General features: G+C 36.4%; 2 protein-coding genes across 3 annotated transcripts; one reads left to right on the forward strand and one right to left on the reverse strand.

The window, feature by feature from the left end:
- Positions 1–8,346: 8,346 nt before the first annotated feature.
- Positions 8,347–14,653, forward strand: LOC120070784 (polyprotein of EF-Ts, chloroplastic). 2 transcript variants are annotated; one of them, XM_039022670.1, is made up of 6 exons: positions 8,352–8,504; positions 8,656–8,884; positions 9,260–11,194; positions 12,005–12,157; positions 12,723–13,440; positions 13,704–14,653. In XM_039022670.1, exons 3-6 carry the CDS (start codon positions 9,361–9,363, stop codon positions 14,338–14,340), a joined length of 3,342 nt encoding a protein of 1,113 aa, XP_038878598.1. In that variant the 5' UTR covers positions 8,352–8,504; positions 8,656–8,884; positions 9,260–9,360; the 3' UTR covers positions 14,341–14,653. The 2 variants fall into 2 exon arrangements, with proteins under 2 accessions (XP_038878597.1, XP_038878598.1); XM_039022669.1 differs by lacking the exon at positions 8,656–8,884 and having other exon boundaries at positions 8,347–8,504.
- A 1,261-nt stretch (positions 14,654–15,914) lies between these two features.
- Positions 15,915–19,511, reverse strand: LOC120071171 (auxin-responsive protein IAA27). Its single transcript, XM_039023278.1, has 5 exons — positions 18,728–19,511; positions 17,891–18,120; positions 17,221–17,362; positions 16,800–16,861; positions 15,915–16,303 (listed from the first exon to the last, which is right to left on the reverse strand). Exons 1-5 carry the CDS (start codon positions 19,177–19,179, stop codon positions 16,266–16,268), a joined length of 924 nt encoding a protein of 307 aa, XP_038879206.1. The 5' UTR covers positions 19,180–19,511; the 3' UTR covers positions 15,915–16,265.
- Between the last annotated feature and the right edge of the window lie 1,075 nt (positions 19,512–20,586).

Below are 20,586 nucleotides of genomic sequence, written 5' to 3' on the forward strand. Positions count from 1 at the left end.
ATCCCAATTTGATGCATCCTCTTCAGATCTCACTATCCAATGTGTCCTCTATGACTAATGCATGGATTTAGCTCCAACGCAAGGTTTGCTCAACTCCCCCACTTTTTTTATGGTATTTCTGAATTGTGAACTAAAAATGAAGTCTCTTAGCTCTATTTATAGGAGTCCAAACCTTCTACAGAGTTGACACCACCTACTTGGTTGCATGGCCAAGTGTCTCATTCTCATCCCATCAATGCAATGATGTGATCATCACAAGCTAAGTGTCTTCCTCCTATGTAGCCAACGCATGAGCTTCGAATCATATGCCACCACCTTAAATTCTTAAGGCTTAAGGCTTTCCTTCCAAGAAGACACATGGTTTTGATGATGTTCTCCTGCTGATCTCATCCCTTGTATGCATCCAACTCTTAGATGTTCAACACATAATCCATACTCAACGCATAGCCAAACATCAATGCATAGCAAGCCAATTCACTCTCATTATAATTCAACTTAGCCATCGTAAGGAGCTAACCATCACCAATGCATAGGGTGACCGTCCATCCTCGATGCATGCCTCACTAGGTAGCATTGCACAGCTTGTTTGGCACAAGCGCATGGTGCTGGCCACCAACGCATAGGCGTGCTGCACAGGCTAGCCGCTCGACGCATGAGCGTGCTGCTTCGACGCATGGGTATGCGGTGTATGCTGGCCATCGCTCACTCGCTCGGTTGCATGGGCTGCGCGCTTGGCTGTATGACAAGGCAACTCGATGCACAGCAAGGCTGCTCGCAGGGTGCTCACCACGAATGCTGGCGTGACCAGCTTCGACAAGGCACTCAACACAATGGGCCGTCGACCGCATGGCATCGGGGCGTCTGGCATGCTGTTCGACGCATTGCAAGGGCGCGACCGAGGTGTTCGATGCATTGCATGGGCACTGGCCACAGTGCTCGACGCATTGCATGGGCGTTAGTCGAGGCTGCTCGACACATGGCTGGGCATTTGGCGAGGTTGCTCGACGCATGCCACCCTCCAGCCCTCGTGCCATACTAATGCCTCACTTCCATTTTCCTTCCTTCACCAACACATCCAACGCAACCAACGCATCACCAAAGCAAGTCCATCATCCAACGTATCCAACGCATCCATCATCCAACACATCCAACGGCATCCAAGTACCGAACGCGCTCCATCATCCAACACATCCAACGCATCCAACGTATCCAACGCATCCATCATCCAACACATCCAATGCATCCATCATCCAACACACCCTTCCAACGTATTGGTCCCTTCCAACGCATCCTACACAAAATATTATACTTAGCCAAATTTTCCAAATTTTCCCCAAGAGTTAAACTTCCAAATTTCCTCTTTCCTTCAAATCTCCACTTTTTCCTCTATCGTTCCACACTAGTTTCCACATCAACCTACTCATCACACTAGTCTTAGTAGGGAACATACTCAAGTAGAGAAAGTAGGATTCAGGGTTCACATGTCTCAATCCAATTTTAAAACCCTTTTAAAACATGAGTTCACCCTAAGTCCGCATGCAACTTTTTCTTATCAATTTTAGTTTTAATTTCTATTATAACCCTTATAACAGAAACAACCAAAACCAAACACAATGCTAAGCAAACACATACAAGGCATTCATAACGTTTATAAAAAGCCTAAGTGTCATGCTTCATGCATTGTTCATTCATTGCTACTTTTTATATAACTCTTATACAAACAAGCAACGAACCAAGCAAAAAAAATGCTTCCATTCACCCTTATACTATAACATTTATAATATAAAGATGATGCATGAATATGCTCACTGCATGCACAAATATAACTCTTATATTTTCATGATGCATGCGCATGTTTTCATGTAATTTCTTCATGCCATATTATAACACTTATAATACATGATGCATGAATAATTGCACAACCTAAGGTAAGTTTCAAATCTATATGTCAAACACTTTTCCATATAAACCACATATATCTCATGTATATTAAACAAAATGTTGATGAATTGTGAAATATTTCCTCAAATCCTAAAAAATTAAAGCTAACCATTACAAATTCAAAGAGTCTCTAGTTCAAACAGGCGAACCGGGTCTTGAACCGTCCAGGCGAAACAATGCGTCTCCACAGATCGTGTACCAAACATCCACGTGATCGTCTATATGAAAGAGCAAATGCTTTACTCAATCGTTTACCTACGCTTTTAGAGCTAAACGATCGTGTACCTTTTACTATGTGATGAAGCACGAGGTACGTGATTGCGCAGTGAGCTCCGCAATGCAAGCCTTATATGATCATCTAAACGACAACGATGCGGTGAAGCACTATCGTCTAAACGATCGCTGAGCGAGCGCCTTCGAATCATATACCTGTCTCTTATACACATCTAGATGTGTATAAGAGACAGATCGTGCAGTGAGCTCCGCAATGCAAGCCTTATACGATCATCTAAACGACAACGATGCGGTGAAGCACTACCGTCTAAACGATCGCTGAGCGAGCGCCTTCGAATCATATACCACGTGATCGTGTAGTCAGTAACTATGCGATGAGCATGCTAACTACACAATCGTTTAGCACTCGCTTTTTACCAAACCATGAGCATGAAATGCTGCCACTCGATCGTCTACCTCCGGCGTCTACGTGATCTCGAAACCAACACTACGCGATAGAGTAAACGATTTACCCTGCTAAAAGATTGTTTAGTTAAATCCCAATGATCGTTTACCTAAGGCTACACAACCCGACCAATTCTTGGTCTTCTTTTTCACTGAAAACCGCATCTCCATGATTCGAAACTTCATCACGAACGACTCAACTAACTCAAACAATTTGAATTACAGACTAGATTGCATGTTAATTATGCTAAAAAACACAGGGGCCCTTACAAATTAACACTTTGTAATTTAAAGAAAGCTTTAAACAGAGACAATTAAACCCGTAAACATTCATCAATGCCATCCACAAGCGCATTTAACAATTAAACACAATGCAGAAAATCCACCACGATTATAAAAGAAGTTCAAAATAGAAGTGAAATTTTGAATATCAGAACAACCTGGCTCTAATACCAATTGAAGAAAATTGGACATGAGGATTTCCATGAGTAGCGGAATGATCATTCCAAATTTCATTCGTATATGAACATACACAATTACAATCAAGAAATGGAAACTACAAGCTATGCATAAAATGAAATTACAACATGTTTTTCTATAAGATCAAGGGATAAAATAAACATACCTTTGAAGACTCATCTTCAACACCCTTGATCGCGAACGCTCGAACAATCAGCAAGACTAGAAACCCGAACGCTCGAACACTACGACTGCTACATTGCACGATCACAGCGACCATGAACACAAAAATCTCCAAGAACACGAACACAGCAAACGACCTCTAATAAACCTCGACAATGTCGAGTTGAGTACTATACTACCACAATGGCTACCTTAGTATTCAATGTGAGAATCCAAAAGTGTGGGCTTTGTGTGGACTTGGTTAGAGGACGAGACTAGAGGAAGAACAATCATGTAAGCGATTGAGCAAGTGGGAGATGACAAGGTCTATCGTATAGACGATGTCCAATCGTTTAGAAGAAGCTTCACGATCGTTTAGCAAAAGCTTCATGATCGTTTAGCTAATCGGCCAGTTGAGTGACTATCATGTAGTGTCACTCCACGATCGTCTAGTCTCTCTTTCAGCTATCGTTTAGTGAATCTCATTCACTTGACAACCACCATGAGAACTTTTCGAGAATAGAATCTCTCACAAAAACATAACTAAAATTAGGAAAACATTTTTCCTTTTATCTCACTGTTACCATAAAACCATCAATAACCTCCCACTAAATTGGTTATTAGAGAAAAAGAGATAATTATCCAATAATTAATATTATTATAAATATATATGATAACCAACTTACCATACTATATTTACAACCTATAGTTTTAATATTTCATCTCATGAAACATATAAACCATAGCTCTTTTTCTATTTCATGGTACTTAATGTAAATTTCATTTACATTAATCCTCAACTTGATGTATCTTATACATTACACTGATCATATCATATATAATCGAATTACCTCTTGTCAATTTGAACATTTCAAATCAACACAAGAACTGATCATCAACTTGAATCCATTGAGCTACCAAGGGAACCTTATGGACCTGTAGCTCGAAGCTCCAACGGTACGTGAATAACTGACTAAACTCTTTAGTCACGAGATCCACCATCCGTTAATTGCCAGACACTCCATTAAGATCGACAGCTAAACTCTTCTTACTATAGATATATTATGTGTCCATATCAACCAATCAACAGTGCGATAACCATTAATAGTGCGACAGCTAAACTCGTAAGTACAGCTAGGCCACTAACCGTTATGCCCCTGTAGTTACATCTAACTCCTTAAGTACCACTGATCCCTCTAATGAACATAAGTCATAGTCCTACTATGACTGAGTCCTCTCTTCCAAAGAGAAGTTGTGGCCACTATGTTCAAGTCCCGGAATCAGCCCTTAAGAGAACAATCTTTCTACTTACCCCTTCTTTGGGGAAGAGTGAATTCCATCTTGTGTAACTGAGTTCCCAGCTCCCAAATCAGACAAGCCCCTAAAAAGGTAGGCATGTTGAGTTGACAATCTGGTCACTTTTGCCTATACTAATCAAAGGACTGTCCTCAAAGGCAGAAGTTCCCAAAACACTCAAGATTGAGATCATGTCACCTATGGTCGTTTAGGTGAGATGTAAGTCTCCAGTATCAACAGCATTATATATAGAGACGAATCATCTTATGGTCCGGTCTTATACAAACTCTTTGTATAGGATACCCCCGCTTGCATGTCTCCACATGAATGGTTAGGATCTACCATCTGTAGTAGTTCATAACACTTGCAAACCTCTACAAAGCGGGCCGTATCTGTAGTGTCACTAGAATCAGAAATCCCTCCTTAATCCTTATACTACAGACCTATTTAGGTTATCATTTAAGACATGATCCACTTGTATATCTCATATACATGCTTAAGTTTACATACGATAACCATAGAGCTTTGTTTATTAGATATGAGTAAATGTCAGATAAAATAACTTTTATTTTATTCATAACAATGTGTATAGATTACAAACCACGAGACTCCGGGAGAATTAGGACACCAATCTCAACAGTTTATTCATATAAGGTTTACAAACTATAGGACCCTATGAGATTTAGGGCATCAACCTCAACACGTGTATCCTAGAAGGATCGAATCCTCATATCCATGCACGAGCATGTAGTTCCTCATTCTCCGAAGGTACTTGAGGATTTTCTTAACGGCGGTCCAATGATCAATCTTGGATTAGACTAATATCTACTGACTATTCCCACTGCATAATAGATATCAGGTCTAGTACATAATATCGCATACATCAGGCTACCAATAGCAGATGCATAGGGGATCTGTCTCATTTCCTCAACCCTTAAGGTGTCTTAAGATATTGTTCCTTAGACAAAGTAACTCCATGCCTGAAAGGTCATTAATGTCGGTTTTAAACGACATTATAGATGACCAAGATTTTAGTGCAAGTTATCTTTAATGTCAATTGTCAATCGGCATTGAATAGTATTTTCAATACCGATTTTCAACCGACATTGAACATTATCTTCAATGTCAGTTTTTACCTATTTTTTGTCAGTAATTGTCCGATATTAAATGTTTGTCATCGTTTTATCATTGAAAAATAAAAGAAAAATATATATTTGTTGCTTTGTGCGATAGTATTTCTCTTTTACTTGTTCATACACAAAATAAAATCTTAATTGCTTTCACAAATCCCCAATAAGTCATAAAAAAATTGGATGATAACTCCAAAACCAAAATAAATTATATTTTTCATCCAAATCAACTCCATATGGTTTCAACAGTAAATCCCTACGTATCAACCATGAAGTATACATATATACTTTACATTGAACAAATAGAGTATACATGCTAAGTTGTATATAAAATACAAAGTAACTATCATAATTAAATCTCATGTAATTATCATAATTAAATCTCATGGATGATAATTAAATCTCATGTAATTTACCTATATAAAATACAGGTGAACCTTAGATGTACCTGTCGGGGAAGCAAAAGCTGGTCTAACTAACCCTAACGATTGAACCTCGGATACAACACTCTACCTATCATACGAGAGTAATTACGAATGAGTTGAAAATGACTTACAAAGTATTGTTTTTATGTGAAAATCTTTCCTATAAACAGTTCTAAGAAAAGTACCAATTAAAGTACTCCAAAAACATCTTAAAATGCATTGAGTAGTTTATAATTTCATGTTAAAAGGACAGTCAAAGTAACTATCATAAATATGATTGGGGGAGGGGAGGGGGTCAAAAGCATAACCATCTTTTGGAACAACATCAATACCATGCTCGACATTTCAACTTCAAGAAAACTCATCAACATAGCAATAGCATCAAAGAAAACAAAACAAAATTCATCAACAAAAGGCATCAAAGTAATTGAAACAAAACTAAACCTTGAGCATTACCTCTTAATTCCATACTAAAGGGACCATTAAAGGATTATCCTAAATATGATGTGAGGGTCAAAAACACAACCATGTTGTAAAAAACCCAAAACCATGCTCGACATTACACATTCAAGAAAACTCATCAATATGGATAAGATCTGACAAATAAAAAATATGAAATATGATCTTAAAATTTTAAATAGACAAGAACATAAATGATAATATGATTAAAGACGAAACAAAAGAGTTAAAAGACTTGATGGTGTTTTCAATCCTCAACCAAATCTAGTGAGGAATATGCCTATTCTATCTCATCTTCTTGGCCAACTTCTTGATTCTAAAAGTCTTGTGAAACGATTACAGATATAAAAGAAAACTCACGGTCATAAAACACAATCTCCCAAAACCAATGAGTTTGGTTCAAATACTTTATAAAATAAACCTAATTGTTGAAGCTCATTCACTTTGAGCACATATTTTTTACTCTTGAAGAGGGAGGATGTCCATAATATACCTATCCAGTTAAATGTGAAAACCTTTCAATGTCAGCACCCATCAAATTCACATGAATTATAGGTCTCAACGATAAAACTTCAAAATTTAAAGTAGTCATAACATAATACATAATCAAAATTTGTTCAAACTTCCAAAGATATTTGATTCATAGATCATCCACCACAAGAAGAATCTCCAATAAGTAAATTACGTTTCCATACACATTAGCTAGTTATTAGCAAATTGTGTTAATGATTAAAGATATGCCATAAACATGCATCGTAAACTTGACTTTATGACTCTCTATCGACTAGGCCAACTCGAGGTGATCACCAAACCACAAATTTTATAGAATAAGATGATAATGATAAACATCATATGACAACGATTAGAGATATACAAATTCAAACAAATCCACAACATTTCAAACCCATATTGATGTATTGCTACCTTGTCAAGATTGTCTAACATTATACTCTTAACTTTTGATACTTGAGCCTTCACTTTTATCAACTTTTCGATCTCTTTTGCATGTTCAACGATATACTTATGTGTTTTTTCATAATTGGCTTGCAAATTATGAGCAAGAGTATGCCTCTTGATACCGCACTAAGGCAAATACACCCGAATGCAATCGTATTAATTTAGAAAGAAATTCAAATTGATAAAAATAAATATGTTATATAGTTCAAACTATATCAAATTAATTATAATTAATAAAAAATCTTAAGGGCATTCTTGGAATATTATATAAATTTAAGACATTCCTGAATAGAAATCTTATGAAACAAACACAGTTATCAAAATATTTTCAGATATTTATAAAAATATTCCTACAAAACAAATATGATAATCTAAAGATGTCGGGTATCTATAATTCCATATATTTATAATTTCAGGTATCTAAGATTCCGGTTATCTACATGTCCTAAGTGTTGTTTTCTTAGAAAATATGAAAAGCATAGTAAAAAGAAGTTGTAAGAAAACAATCATAATTTTCAAAAAGTCAAAATGTAAAACCTAAAATCAAATGCTTATTAGGGTCTAAACTTTTAATTTTGTATCTAATAGAACTGTCAATTTTAAAATATTTAGAAGTTATAAATTTTAAGAGTTGAGAGAGTAGGAGACAGCCTTCATTTGGGTCATCAAATGAATTGAATTGAATTGGGCTTCAACGATGGGTTGAATTTCCTCTGACAAAAGACCCAAAACTTGCAAATCCAGACCGCCATGAATGGACCCAATTGAGTCCGAGAAAAAATGAAGCTCACCCATGAACACACAGCAAGAAAACAATCAACAATGTCATGAGATAAGGATTTAAAGCCCCACCTTTCATTTCCCTCTCCTCTCCTTCCTTACCATCATTATGGAATAGCCTCTTATCACTGACTCTCCCAATTTTTTTATGTTTCTCCAACATTCCAACGGGACAAATTTTTGTGCTATGTTTGGTTTTCTAGTAGTTCTTCCTCAGGTACACAAATTTGACCTTTACTCAAATGGGTCACGGCTCTTTCTTCTTTTTTGCGCTTCTCAATTCTGTTTAGTTGCTTTCTCATTGATAGAGATTATTGCCTAATCTTTTATGCATATTCTTGTTGTTTCTGGTTTGTTGGTTATGACAGTTGAGTTGGTCGGAGACCCTGAATTGGTTTAAGGAAATTGTGTTCCAATGCCTATGGAAGTTTCTGTTGGGGACTTGTTTGGTTTTTGGACGCGCATATAGTTTTATCTGCTCCAAAATATTTGGAATTCACTAGTATAATCGAGTGTAAACTGAACTGGTTCAAGTTCATCATTCTTGGACTGGATATCTAGAATGTCTGAGTGAATTTCTTTTGGTCAATCATAAGGGTAATTATGTTAGACTAACTTGCGAGAGCTTTAATCAGCCAATTCACGTAGCTGCTTTCATTTTTAATGTTAAGCTAGGAAGGCATTCTGTTATTAAGTGAATTCTTGATTTAGGCTACTTGCATGCCTGTAGGTTTAGCTTAGATGTTGAGTAATGGTATATGTTAATATGGCTCTGTAAAATTCGATCTGGGTTCTTCAGTAGTTGAAAATGTCTGAATTTTCTGTTTCAAAGTTGGATATTTAACTTTGTTGATGTCATTGGTTTCTTTGTTAATTTATATCAAAATGAAAACATGTGTTCTTTCTCTCATGGTTATGCTATCATGGAAAATTGTCCTGTATAAATTGTGATGCTGTCAATGATTATTGCAGGGAGAAGCAAGGATGAAAAACTAACGACGAAGAAGAGGCCCTTCTCCCTACAAACGAAACTTTTTCTGCTGCATACACATTAACTTTCTTGACTTAATACGATGTCAGTAATAAGTCCATCTTCTATCAGCAATGTTTCACTTGTTCCTATAGCCAACCATACGGGGAAGACCAATAGTTCAACAAGATTCAGCTTTTCTAGAAAACCCACTAAACATACACTTCATAACCAAAGATTTCTTTTACCCCTATCAACTTCGGTTAGGCTGTTTCCAAATTGTAGTAAAAACCTTTTTTGTAATCGTGGCCGTAGAATCCCTATATTTTCTGCTTCAGGCACTGATGTGGCAGTGGAGGAATCAGATTCACCAGTTTCTGGCGAAGAATCAAGTCCAAACCCAGAACTTTCATCAGGTGCAGTCGCAACAAGTGAAAAGAGCCCTGTTAAATCAGATGCTGCTCCTACACAGTCAAAACGTCCGAGACCTGTGAGGAAGAGTGAGATGCCAGCTGTAAATAATGAGGAACTTATTCCTGGTGCAACTTTTACTGGGAAAGTAAGATCAATTCAACCATTTGGTGCCTTTGTTGATTTTGGAGCATTCACTGATGGCTTAGTACATGTGTCAAGGTTGAGTGATAGCTTTGTTAAGGATGTTGCAAGTGTTGTTTCTGTCGGGCAAGAGGTGAAAGTAAGATTGATTGAAGCAAATGCTGAGACTGGACGAATTTCTCTCTCAATGCGTGAAAATGATGAAAGGAAAGAATCTCCTCCTAGCAATGATAAACCTGGGTCTGGCAGAAAGAATGCTCCAAAAGCAAGAGGACCAAGAAGGGATGAGGTGAAGAAAAGCTCAAAGTTTGTCAAGGGGCAAGATTTACAGGGCACGGTGAAAAATATTACCAGGTCCGGTGCTTTCATATCTCTTCCCGAGGGAGAGGAAGGATTCCTCCCCAGTTCTGAGGAATCCTTTGAAGGATTTGGGAATCTTATGGGAGGCTCTACTTTAGAAATTGGCCAAGAGGTTGATGTTAGGGTGTTGCGGATTGCAAGAGGACAGGTAACTTTGACCATGAAAAAAGATGAAGACAATGAAAAGTCAGACTGTCAGCTCGATCAAGGGAAAGTTTATGCAGCAACAAACCCCTTCTTGTTAGCATTTCGTAAGAACAAAGATATTGCTACATTTTTAGATGAGAGGGGAAAAGTAGAGGAAGCAGCTAAGCAATCTGTGGTTCAGAAGGTTACAGAAATAGTAGAAGGGATAGTTGATACAGATCATACCAGAGCTGATGACAAGGAGGAGGAAAGTTTGCCTTCTGTAGTCGATGAGGTAGTTAAAGATGATGAGCCTGCAAGTTCAGCTGATTCATCTGCTGTGACTCAAGATGACTCTGAGAGCATACTGTCTACATCAGAAGACATTGCTGTGGATGGTGTAGTTGATGCAGAGGACAAAGAAGCAGAGGGAAGTTCTGAAGCAAAGGCTTCTGATGATAAGTATGAAGTGTTAGATGACTCATCTTCTGATGTTTTGGTCACCCAAGATGAAGGAGAAAGTTCATTATCTAGTTCAGACAATATTGTGGATGGTGTAACTGATACTGATGAGAAAGAAGCAGGGGAAAGTTCTGAAGTAAAGCCCTCAGAAGACGAGCAATCTGAAGAGGTCCATGTGGTTGAGGCTGCTCAACCTATAGATGGACCTGAGACTGATGGGAAAGTAGTAGCCCCTGATGACGAAGCCAACAAATTAGTATCTTCAGAAAGTCAAGTTAGTGAAGAGCTTGTGGCTAGTGAAGACAGTGTCTTTACAGAGAACGAAAGTGAGCAAAGCCAAAAGGATTTGGAAAATGAAATTGTTTCTGCTTCTCCATCTGAAAAGGAAGAGGATAAACCAGAATCTGATTCAAATGGTAGCATCACGAGCTTAGGTATAATTCTAGAATCATGGTTTCAATATGTTACGTTTTAACTACTCAATCATGACAGTGGATATTTAATTTTGGATTTAGTTCCATTCGGATAGCTAGAACTGACAACTGTGATGCCAGTTTAATTGAAGTTGTGTTGGCAATTTTTCCTTGGCCTATTGCTAGAATATATCATTGGCTAAGATGAAACACGAGGGTGAGGCAATTTTTGAAATGATAATCTGTATTTGCAATAACAGTGAATAATGAATTCTCGTTAACAACTTATTTTGATATATGTTATAACTTCATATGTCTATGGCTAACTCTTAACTGTATTAGGTAGCAATCTGAACTACTAGGTCTTGTTTATATACTAATTAAAACACCATTTGATAACAATTTGGTTTTTTTGTTTATAGTTTTTGAAATTGAGCTTTGTAAATACCACTTTCATCTATTAATTTATTTATTTTGTTGTCTGTTTTTTAGGTGTGTTTTTAAAATTGAAGCCAGATTTTGAAAACTAAGAAAAGTAATTTTTAAAAAAGTTGTTTTCGTTTTTTCGAGTCTTAGAATTCAAATGTTTACTTGAGGAAAATGAAACTCATACTAAAGAAATTGTGAAAAACAAACACAATTTTCTAAAACCAAAAATCAAATTGTTATCAAACGGGCCTAAATAATTAACTTCCTTCCTTCAAGATGTTTTAATTTAACATCAAAGATCTGAATGTTTATTCCCTACTGAAGCATTCACTCTTTTATGATGTTGGAATTGTAAGTGGATGAAATTCTAATCTTTCTGGAGATTAATCCATTCTTCTGTAGGTCAATCAAGTGAAGAAGTTGCTGAGAGTCAAGTTGATATTCAGGCACCTGCTGAAAACCCTGAAGTTCTTTCCTCTACACCAGTTGTAGAAGAAAAGATAGAAGCCGCTCCTGAGAACAGTGCTGATCCACCAGAAGAAGTTGCACCAAAAGGTTATTTATGTTTCATTTAGATTTTTTTTTTTTTTTTAATATTTATATATATATATTTTTTGGTCCAGTGTTTTTCAAAGTCATCACTTAGACTTGGCATCAAAGTACAAGAAACTAGCCTTGATGTTTGTGCATATACTTTCACCACCATTTAGCACATTTTACTTTTGTAAGCTTGTTTGCTTCCTTTTGGGCATTAATTATATCATATATTTGCAATATTCACTTTTTCGTACAAGATGCATGCTTTCTTTTACATAGGAGTCACTTGTTTCTCTCATTAACAAAACAAACTGCAATTTCTATAGAACAAAACATAATTTGATTCCAGTGTTAGGATTGTTCAAGATATTTGTTAGCTTATTTGATGCTCAGAACTTGTATAAGTACAGTCATAAATCCCCAATGAAACAAGGGATAACACCCTGTGTGATTTTCAATCTAAGAATAACTGGCAGTGCAATAGAGTTTTCACTTGATCTCCCATGTTGGCTTTACATGGTATTGATGTCACCGACCGGTAAATAGCTTTATCTTAATTCTTTGAATGTCCGATGTGTTACAGCTGTGATATCACCTGCTTTGGTAAAGCAGCTTCGTGACGAAACAGGAGCAGGGATGATGGATTGCAAAAAAGCTCTGGCGGAGAGTGGAGGTGACATTGCTAAAGCTCAGGAGTTCCTCAGAAAGAAAGGCTTGGCAAGTGCAGAAAAGAAAGCTAGCAGAGCCACAGCTGAAGGAAGAATAGGTTCCTATATTCATGACGGTAGGATCGGAGTCCTAATAGAAGTGAACTGTGAAACAGATTTTGTCTCGAGAGGGGATATCTTCAGGGAGTTGGTTGATGATTTAGCAATGCAAGTTGCTGCATGCCCTCAAGTACAATATGTGGTGACTGAAGATGTTCCAGAAGAGATCGTGAACAAAGAAAGAGAGGTCGAGATGCAGAAGGAAGATCTTTTATCTAAACCTGAGCAGATCAGGTCAAGAATTGTTGAAGGGCGGATAGGGAAGAGGCTTGAAGAGTTGGCATTGCTTGAACAACCATATATCAAGAATGATAAAGTGGTGCTAAAAGACTGGGTTAAACAAACTATTGCAACCATTGGAGAAAACATTAAGGTGAAGAGATTTGTGAGATACAATCTTGGAGAAGGCTTGGAGAAGAAAAGCCAAGATTTTGCGGCTGAGGTGGCAGCACAGACAGCAGCTAAACCTGCTACAACTCCAACAGTAAAAGAGGAGCAGCCCAGTGTAGAGGAAGCGAAGGAAGCTGTTCCCAAGTAAGTGGCCTTCTCGTAATTTATTTCTTGCTATGAGCTTTTCTGTTACATTTCATTCTTGGAATAATGGTTTTGTTTCCTAATTTAGTTCTTCAAGTAGGACTATTTTCTTTATCTCTGCTGTACAAAAAATGAGTTTTCTTTCTTTTTTTTTTTCTTTTAATATAATCTCATTTGTCTCCTCTTTTTCATCAGTAGAATAGGTACACAAATGCTAAGACATTCTTTTTCGACTGATACTAAAGTCGATGACTGTGTTGCAGGGCTGCAGCTGTTGCCGTTCCTGCAGCACTTGTTAAAAAACTCCGAGAGGAGACTGGAGCAGGGATGATGGACTGTAAGAAAGCCCTCTCTGAAACTGGTGGGGATCTAGAGAAGGCACAAGAGTATCTAAGAAAGAAAGGCCTCTCAAGTGCAGATAAGAAATCTAGCCGTCTAGCAGCTGAAGGAAGAATCGGATCCTACATTCACGACTCCCGTATTGGTGTTCTGATTGAAGTTAACTGTGAAACTGATTTCGTGGGGAGAAACGAAAGATTCAAAGAATTAGTCAATGACCTTGCAATGCAGGTAGTAGCATGCCCGGAGGTGAAGTTTGTGTCAATAGAGGACATTCCAGAAAGCATTGTAGAAAAGGAAAGAGAAATTGAGTTGCAGAGGGAGGACCTTCAGAACAAACCAGAAAACATTAGGGAGAAAATCGTTGATGGGCGGATTTCCAAGAGGCTTGGAGAACTTGTGCTTTTAGAACAACCTTTCATTAAGGATGATAGTATTTTGGTCAAGGATTTGGTAAAGCAAACTGTTGCTTCTCTTGGTGAGAACATAAAAGTCCGTAGATTTGTTCGTTTCACCATTGGCGAGATAGTCGCAGATGCGAGCGAGAAAATCGAAGCATGAAAGAAGAAAAACAGAGTACCGGGCATCGAGAGCAAAGTTAGACATGGAATTATGGTAGCAGTACAGAAGAATGTGAAGCCAAGGTAAACCTGTTTCTGTGGAAAGAAACTTGAATATTCATTTTCCTCTCTTTTTGGGTAGTGAAGAGTTGAGTTTTACTGAAAAGCGCTTGGAAGCATTTTGTTCTGAGAGATTGTAAAAGCTTCTTCATTCATATTATTCTCTGCATTTTGACTTATTGATATTATTCTGTTGAGGCATTTCTGGATTGTCATATTCATTAATTTCAAATCATATGAATTGTTTGAATCCCTTTGACAGTTTTAACTTGTAAAGTTTAGTTGATTACAAATTTTCCATCCAGAAAAAAATATGGCAATTTTGTAGAATCAGGAGTCTGTTTCACTTAATAGAAATTATGAGACTGCCCCCATCAATTCACTGAAACTAAATTTTGTTCCAAACTAATCAAATTTAAATTAATGGTTAACTAATTTTTAACATTAGTCATCATTATTACTAGTTAGTGTTTATCTTCAAATATAATTTATTTTTTTAAAAAAAATAACATATTTTGCAATACAATAATAGTTTATAACATATTATATTAATAACTTAATGAAACTTTAGATCGGTAATTGACTGATATTCAAGAAAATAGTTCTTAATTTTGATGAATCTTAAAATATTAAGCACCCAAGAATTCTATCTTCCAATAATTGATCATAAATTAATTAATGATTAATCTCAGTCACTCTAATTTAATGTTGAAACTGTAAATATTTTCATGATTAAAACAATAATTGTGCAGAAAATTCATTAGAAGTCTATAAATAACTATGCTAAAAAGGACTTTTTTTAAGAAAACTTGATCGTTCATGTATTTGTCAAAATAAGGTAAAAAAATACATTTTTTCTTAAAAAATTAAGTTTAAATAATTTTGAGAAATGAAACAACCAATCCTTCCAACCCTTCTTGAAGTTTCCCAATTTCATCTGTCCACAATATTTTTAAATGTTTAGAGCACATTGACACGCAAGGGTCCTTTAGAGCCTAATCGCAAGTAGGCAAAGCTGACTTGTTTTTTCCCTTTATGAGATATACTATATATAAAAATATTATAAAGAAAAAAAGAAAAAAAAACCAGAATTTTGACATTTAAATTTAGGACCTTGATCGTTTTAGTTAATAGGGAAAGAAAACCCTTAATTATTACTATTTTTAAAAATAATGAAAAAACCTCATGCCCAAGAATTTGAATCGTGGGACTTTTCAAGGTGAGGCACCAAACCTATGCCTTGAGCCTAGATACTCTTTTGTTCATCCTATACATTAATGAGTTAACCAATTTCACTCGAGTCTATTTAAAATGATTTTTAAAGTGTTCCGTTTCTTTCTTATTTAAAAATACTTTATTAAACCGTTGGAACACAATTAAGTAAATGACAGCAAATATGAATGTTGAAACAGAAGACTTTAAACATAAAAACAATATGGACATAAATATAAAAGGTATCAGTATAATTTAACTCTCTTTTGGAAGCTTTCAACTGCCAGAACAAGAAACAAAGGGTGAGGAGGAAGCAGGCAGAATGGATACAATTGGCATAGCAAACAAACCATTTACAATACAAAGTAAAGTGTAGCAACAACAATTCCAAGTAAAATCACAAAGAAAGGGAGGGAGTGGGCAAACTAAGAAACTGTGAATTGTCCTATTGAAAATCATGTTTGCCAACAAAGAAGTTATCTTGATACAGCAACTCTCCAATATTTAGAACTCATGCACAAAGAAGAACACAATACTCAGTAAAGATTCTCTCGATTGATCTACTACGCTTCCAGCAGGCAGATTATACGTTATCTTCAAACGTCATTTGCTTTAACATGCGCAATTGATGCATCGATATAGCAAAAGCATTCGCTAATTACGGTTCTTGCACTTCTCCATGGCCCTTGGAGCTGCAAGAAAAAGACCAAGCTTTTACTGATGGGGTCACAGTACAATTATTATTATTTTCTTTTATATCTTTTTTTTTTTTTTTTTTTTTTNAACTTTTTATTCTGATTCTATCTTTATAAGATATTGCCCAATCCATATCACGAATTAGCATCCATATAATGCAAATGACCAAAGCATCAGATTATGATGAACTTTGCCAAAAGATCCGATCCTAATGGAATTTAAACTGCTATGTTTTTATTTGTTAGATCTTTTTCTTTAGGGGAGTGAGGGGTCGAACTTTATGAAAATGAAAGATGCTAAGTAATTCTCAGAAAAAGAAAGGGCTTTTAAAGTGGAGAGATAATGATGGTAACTAAGAGAGCACTGAACAAAGGCCCATATTCTCAATGCTTATAATCATGAAGATGAAATCCCACTATAACTTGTCTGATAAATTTAGTAACAACAAAAAACAAAATTAAGAAATTATTGAAGTCCATAGCATAGCCATACCTAACCCAATAGCCTCTGAACTCTTCATGATCCTCATCCTTGTGCAAGATTCAGTGAACATCCTATTATGTAAAAAGAAGAAGATAAATATGATGAAACCTTCTGTTATTAGCAGTCATTTAGAAATCTAAACAACAAGAATTTCTTGAATATTACAGGTTAATAAATCAGTCAGAAGAACATTCCCCTAACTACCCAAGAAACGTTAGATAATAAACTTTGCGGAAAAAAAAAGTATGGATGAAGGAGAGAAAGAAACTGCAATGAATTTGAAGAAAACAGCAATTTTCTTCAAATGGGAATTGAAATAGTGGAACCAAAGTGATGAATTGGATTAATGCATCCCCAGTTCCAAGCCGGTTAAGAAGTGCAGTAGAGATAATACTTAGGTGCAGCACAAATGAATGAGTAATGAACTTACTCCCATGGAACATCACCAACGAGCATCCAATCACCATCCTTATCTTCATAGGTGAGTACATATTCAGAGCCATGGAGCAGATCCATCAACCGACTCTCGTTTAATGCATCCCGGTTGGGAACTCCATTAGAGCCACAATGACCTGACATAATGAAGGGAAGTCACTTCCAATTGAACAAAAACCTTGCTACAGTATCACCAACTGAGAGCAACTGAGCGACATAAACTCATTCACATGCACTAGGTGTCCTGTTCTGGACCTTATGTAGTGGTTCAATGGCTTTAGTTAAGACAGAGAAACCTATGGTGTTAGTTAAAGGAAAGAATAAGACATGCAAAATATAGCGAATGAGCAACAAGTTTGAACAAATAAGAATGTCTTAACCATGATATAATTAGGTGTGTTCGAGACACACCCGGGAAGCCAAGAACCCTATGACCTCAAAACACAAGCTTCATTTCATTGTTAATCTTATGGCGCTTTATGTTGTCTTTAGATACTTTCTCCACATGAATTCCTTAAAAGCCAAATCTAAACATTCACATTCATGAAGGTGTTTGTGATTGAACCATGGAAGTAATGCGATATGCCAACAGAACAAGGGCTGGAGTTATTAAATAAATATACTAAATCAGCCAAGATCTGCAGGACTAGCTTCAAAGAGAATACCAATTGTGAAGCTGCTGAACATTTTCTCCAGGGCTAATGAGAGGTCCGCATAGCTTCCATAAGTTTTCAGATCAACCTTCCTGAGATACGGTGCGCCATCCATACTTACCTTGACGTAAAGGCAGCCTGATCCCAACTTACCGTCTGCATCATCTGTATTTTTAGGTGGCTGCGTTGCCATTGAATTCTTACGGAAAGAACGAATGGGTGGCCATCCTACGACTTGTGCCCTGTAACAGAAGTGATAAAGAAGAAGGACTTGAGATTTTTTTTTTTTTTTTTTTTTTTTTTGGAATTAGGGACTTTATTAGAATCATGAAGTCCACACAAATAACTGACATCAAGGTGGGGAAATTTAAGAAGAGATTTGCATGTAAAAACATTCCAATTCTAAGGAAACAACCAAGCTAAAAAGCTTGAAAGAAATCTGTTCAAATTTACTCCTACAAAATCTTAAACGTGGTGGATGAAGGGTCAGAGAAAAGAGACCTCCCAAAGAAGTTTACAAGCTCGGACCGACCAGAACCGGAAGAATTATATGCAAAGACAACATAGTTTGTAATATAAAGGGGAAAAAGGAAAAACCAAAATTCTGGATCTTCCATCCTCTAGTTCTTTATAGTGACAGAAAACATCAGTGTCTATCAAAAGGGTCGAGTTTTTTTACGCAATTAGAACTACATGAATGAATTCACAGCCAAAATTCTCATTCAAATCGGAGAAGAAGCTAGTAAAATGAAAGTTAAGAAGAAGAAAAGGAAAAGAAACTCATGTTGAACAAGCCGAATTCCAAAGCAGAGTTTAGTCAGAAGGGAAAATCAAAGGAAGAACACATACTTAGCTGCAGGAGGAGACAGCTGAGGCTTTTCCTCATGCAGTACTGGCTTAGCCGACGGAGAAATACCATCTTTGACACCAGAGACAGCGGAAGCAGGTTGTTGAGTCTTATTCTCATTAACACCTCTGGGAGAAAACAAACCCCCATTTTTGGAGGAATCGGCCTCAGATCCGGCAGAAGCTGGTAAAACCCACTTGGCAGAAGCTCTATCAATGGCAACAGAGAAACCCCTCTTGGCCCCGGAAACAGAGCTCTTGTGAAGGAACCCACTATTGTCCTCGAACCCATCATCCCTCCCCGGCGACTCCGACCCCGGCAGACCCAACCTCAGTTCAGTAGCCTTAAGGTTCAAACCAGCATTGTTGTGTCTATCAGAAGACTTTTCAGAGCTTTCCAGAGAAGGAACAGACTCTGTTAAGCCTATGTAATCATGTTCTAACGGTGTAGACATCAGAAAAACTAGAAAACTCAAGATAAATACACAAAAAGCATGGGATTAAATCACAATAAAAAAAGAAGAAGAAGAAGAGATTCAAATGGGAATAGGAAGAGAAGCTTCTTCAAGATTGACAAATCCTGTTGGTTGCTTCCTCTCTTTCTTAGAACAAAATAGAAAAGGAAATCTGAAATCTGAAATCTCAACTACTGTGAGTAAGTGAGAGACCCTTTTGAAGAAGAGAGAAATGGAGGAGGAAAAAACAACTAAATAAACAAGAAAGAAAGAAACAGAGAACAACAGGAAAGGCATCGTAAAAGAGAAAACATGGAATTGTTTGAATAATAATAAAAATTTTCCTCTGCTTCTTTTCAGGATTTGTTTTAGTATAATTTTAAAAAAAAAAAAAAAAAAAAAAATTGAATGTACCTTTTTGTGGGCAACCACCCCGACAAGTCACAGAAAGTCTCCGTCCACCTTTCCCTTAATTACCCTTTTTCTTTAATCAAAAAAGAAAAATTCTTTCTCTGGTTCTTTAACTTTTCTTTCTGTTTCAGAGAGCCAAAGAACGCTAAGCTGCGCCCAGCGACAGCATTAAACAGTGAAAAAAATTGAAAGCAGCGTAACACGGGAATGCGGAAAAGGATAGGACGAAAAGAAAACAGAGTCTGAAATTGTAAGAACTCGCCAGATTTTCAATTAAGAAGCAGAAAAATGGCAGTGGATTAGGGTTTTTTCTTTGTGGGTTTGGCGGATTTCTTGTAGAGAGAAAAACAAAAACAACAGGTTTAGCGAAACAAAACGAGAAGTCGTGGAAAGTGAGGGAATTTTGACAAAGCTGACAATGAACATTAATAAATATATACATATATATATATATATATATCAAACACCAAACAAACTCTAAATCATCGCTGAGAGGTGGTTGCTTCTGAATTTTCATTCTGCCTGAGACGAAGATCTCAAAGGTGGGGTTTTTTTGGGTTTTAGGGAAATTTTGAATCTGAAAATCATATATATATTTTTTCTTCCTACCAGTTTTATGACATTTTTCTCAAAAAAGTTACTTCAATTATTAATTCTTTCTGTAAAACTAAGCTTATCTCCTTGGTAATTATCATGTACTATATCCAACTTCATTTTTATTATTCCCAAGTGTTCTACTCGAAAATGAGAAAAAAAAAAAACTTATTCATTCTTAATATTTTTGCTTTTGTTTCCAAGTTTTTGTCTATTTGATACTAAACTCTTAAAACTGTGTAATAGTCTGATAACGATTATTTTTATTTTTTAAAAAAATAAATTCTAGTTTTTTACCGAACTATTTGAATTTCTTATCCAATTTTAAAAATAAAAATTACTTTTTTTAGATAATCATTTTGTTTTTTTATTTTAACCATATACATTACTTTTACTTCTAAG

Source organism: Benincasa hispida, chromosome 2 (genome assembly GCF_009727055.1).
Source record: "Benincasa hispida cultivar B227 chromosome 2, ASM972705v1, whole genome shotgun sequence".
Lineage (NCBI taxonomy): Eukaryota > Viridiplantae > Streptophyta > Magnoliopsida > Cucurbitales > Cucurbitaceae > Benincasa > Benincasa hispida.